The 3,134-nt window shown below is 34.9% G+C and overlaps 1 protein-coding gene across 1 annotated transcript; it reads left to right on the plus strand.

Moving 5' to 3' along the window:
* Window positions 1–573: 573 nt before the first annotated feature.
* On the plus strand, window positions 574–1,379 carry LOC143736556 (uncharacterized). The gene is made up of 2 exons (XM_077227249.1): window positions 574–948; window positions 1,027–1,379. The coding sequence occupies exons 1-2, from the start codon at window positions 702–704 to the stop codon at window positions 1,359–1,361; spliced, it is 582 nt and encodes a 193-aa protein (XP_077083364.1). The 5' UTR covers window positions 574–701; the 3' UTR covers window positions 1,362–1,379.
* Window positions 1,380–3,134: the final 1,755 nt, after the last annotated feature.

The following is a 3,134-nucleotide window of genomic DNA, read 5'->3' on the forward strand; positions in this document are numbered from 1 at the left end:
AATATCGTGGTCGCAGCACGGACCGTTGAGTAGGTCACACGCAGAGGCTCGCACGTTATGCGGTTGCACCGTTAAGTCTCTATGTATGTGTACAAGTTTATTTGCTTAATAAACCACCACCCGTTGGGTGTTAAACAAGATATTCTGGAGTCTGTGAGTATAAAGCCCAGAATATAACAATTATTAGAAGACTATAATCAAATTAACATCTTATAAGGTTGTAAGTAATCTCTTTACATTTTCATGAATTTTATCAAATTAATAATTGCAAAACAAATTTTCCTTATTTCGTATACTATACTAACAAAATTACTAAAAGGTATTTTATCTAATTGCATGTATTCAGATGTTAGTGGGATCAGCATGTTACGATAGTTAGTGATCTGATATTTTAAACAGTTCAAACTTTCAAACTTTTCTGGATCTGTGTTTATTTCTCTTTTAGAACAAGTACAAGCGCTACAAAATGAAGTTCTGGGTTTTGCTTACCCTCTTTCTCCTCAAATTTGCAAGTATGCTTTAAATTGTATTTTAACTGAGAATTTTGTTTCACATTACTGTTTGTTGAGATATTGCTTGTTTTTTTTATAGATGGGACAAGTACAAGAGAGGATTTTATTCGCCAAATCCCTTTGCTATTTGCTGAACTTGGAAGCAGTGTGATTTTACCCTGCTCTCACTCAGATGACTTTATAAATTCTATGTTATTGTATAAACATTCTATTGGCAAGAAACCACTTCTTATGGCATATTCAGAACATGGATCAGGAAGCGTTACATATCAAAATAGCTTTAGCAAGACAAATCGGTACTTTATCAGAATTGGAAGTGGCTCTTTTAATTTGAGCATCATTGATGTGGAGGAATATGATTTTGCAACATACTATTGTGCTGTGAGTTTCTTGAACATTATTACATTTGGAGAAGGGACGATTCTGCTACCTAAAGGTTAGTTAATGACAATATTTGACTGCACATACATGAGTATTGTTTTAATGTATTTACAGAATGTTGTATTTCTTTCAGAAAGGGACAGAAGAAGAAGCACCACTGTTCTCCAGGAGCCTGTGTTTGACAGACTTCATCCAGGAGATTCAGTGACTCTGCAGTGTTCGGTCATCAGTGAGATCTGTGCAGGAGAATACAGCGTCTACTGGTTCAGACATTCATCAGGATATTCTCGACCAGGAATCATTTACACTCATAATAACAGGAGTGATCAGTGTATGAAGAGATCAGAGAACGGCTCTTCTACCCAGAGCTGTGTCTACAGTCTCCCAGAGACTGAACTCAGATCATCGGATGCTGGGATTTATTACTGTGCTGTGGCCACATGTGGGAAGATACACTTTGGAAATTGAACTAAGTTGACTTTTGAAGGAACAGCAATATTTGATTTCGATATGCAAGTTGCATAATGCAACAAGTTACTTGCATAATGCAACACATATATATAGTACCACCTTCAGTCAGCCCATTATTAATAATCATTATTAATATTTCTTTGTATTTATGTTGGTACATGAACTCCTAAATCTATGTTACCATTTCAGCATCTTTGACTTTGACCTTTTGGAATCCAGTATTTTTTCCCCTGTTGACACTAAGTGTAATATCAATGATTGTGAACATAATTCTGGCGAGACTGATTCAAAAGAAGCTCAAAAAAGGTAAATATATATAAATAATCTCAAGGCAAAATTAAATAATAAAGTACAAATATTCATCTCTAAATTGCTATTTTTGAAATTCTAATCAGTGATTAACAATGTATATTTCATCATTATCCAAAGAAGCTTCAAAATAACCCAGAAATCAAAGGAATCAGGTAATCTATTATTTGCCCTGTAATTTCTGAAAAGATTGAATGTTTTATAATATCACATTGCATAAACCCGGCCTCTGTGCCTGTACACATTGCCACACTGATGACATTTTATAATTTTATATTTAACAATATTATTATAACATTATTTTCCTGTTATCTCTGTAAAGATGTTTTGAAACAATCTGCATGGTAAAAAGCGCTATATAAATAAAGGTGACTTGACTTGACTTGACATTTGAAATTTGACTTCAGAAAAATAATTATAAGTGGATCAAGCTCTAGCAACTAGATTAAAGCTGGTTTTCCTAAAGTTTTGTTTTAAACTATTTCCTACACATTTTTCAAGTAAATCAACAAACGTTTGGGGTCAGTATTTATTTGATTTTTTAAATCTCTTATTTAGTCTATTATACTCACCAAGGCTGCATTTATTTGATCACACATACACTAGTACTGTAGTAATTTGAAATATTGTTACAATTTAAAAGACCCTTTTTTATTGTTGTTGTTGTTTTTTATGTAATTTATTACAGTGTTGGCCAAGCTGAAGTTTCAGCAGCAATTACCCCAGTCTTTAGAGGCACATAATCACACTATATTTGAAATAGATTTTTTTTTTGCAATAGGCTTATCATGTTTGTATTTTTCCTTTGCAGGTTGAGGAAACAGATGCCTTAAATTATGTAGCCCTGAGTTTTTCCAAAAAGCCTTCCACCTCAAAAAGATCTGCAGTGAAAAACAGCCAAAATGAAACTGTTTATTCACATATCACAAACCACTAAGATAATTGCAAATGCTTAGCTATAAATTATTACTGTTGTTACATGGTTTTTATTGTTATTTTTGCCAGTCTGGAAATAATCTGACTTTTTAAAAAATATATCATTTTGATTTCTGTTCACTCTAAATATATATTAGGCTATATATATTATTACAACTATCCAAGATGGCGCCGCGGATGGCTGCCTCGGTGTGGAGCTCTCCAGCTATTGTGTTGTTTTTGTTCGTTTGTTCTGCGTTTAGTCATTCTTTTCCTATCAGTTTCACCAAAGACGAACTACTGGACATTAGGAAACACACACCAGAAAACCTTTTCTACAGTTTTTGATTATTCGGACGTTTTGCTGGACATTCTCGTCGGAGGGGCAGCGGTGTTGTTCAAACCCGCGTTCAGACGCAAACGCGGGAAGCGAGCCGGCGCGCTGGTTAAACTCCGCGAGCGCGGCCTGCGCACTGCACTCCCCAGTATTCATCTCGCGAATCTCCGATCCCTTCCTAACAAAACGGATGAACTTCTTCTCCTCAC

This window comes from Siphateles boraxobius, unplaced genomic scaffold, assembly GCF_051911475.1.
Source record: "Siphateles boraxobius isolate OS27281-9 unplaced genomic scaffold, OSU_SipBor_1 130, whole genome shotgun sequence".
Lineage (NCBI taxonomy): Eukaryota > Metazoa > Chordata > Actinopteri > Cypriniformes > Leuciscidae > Siphateles > Siphateles boraxobius.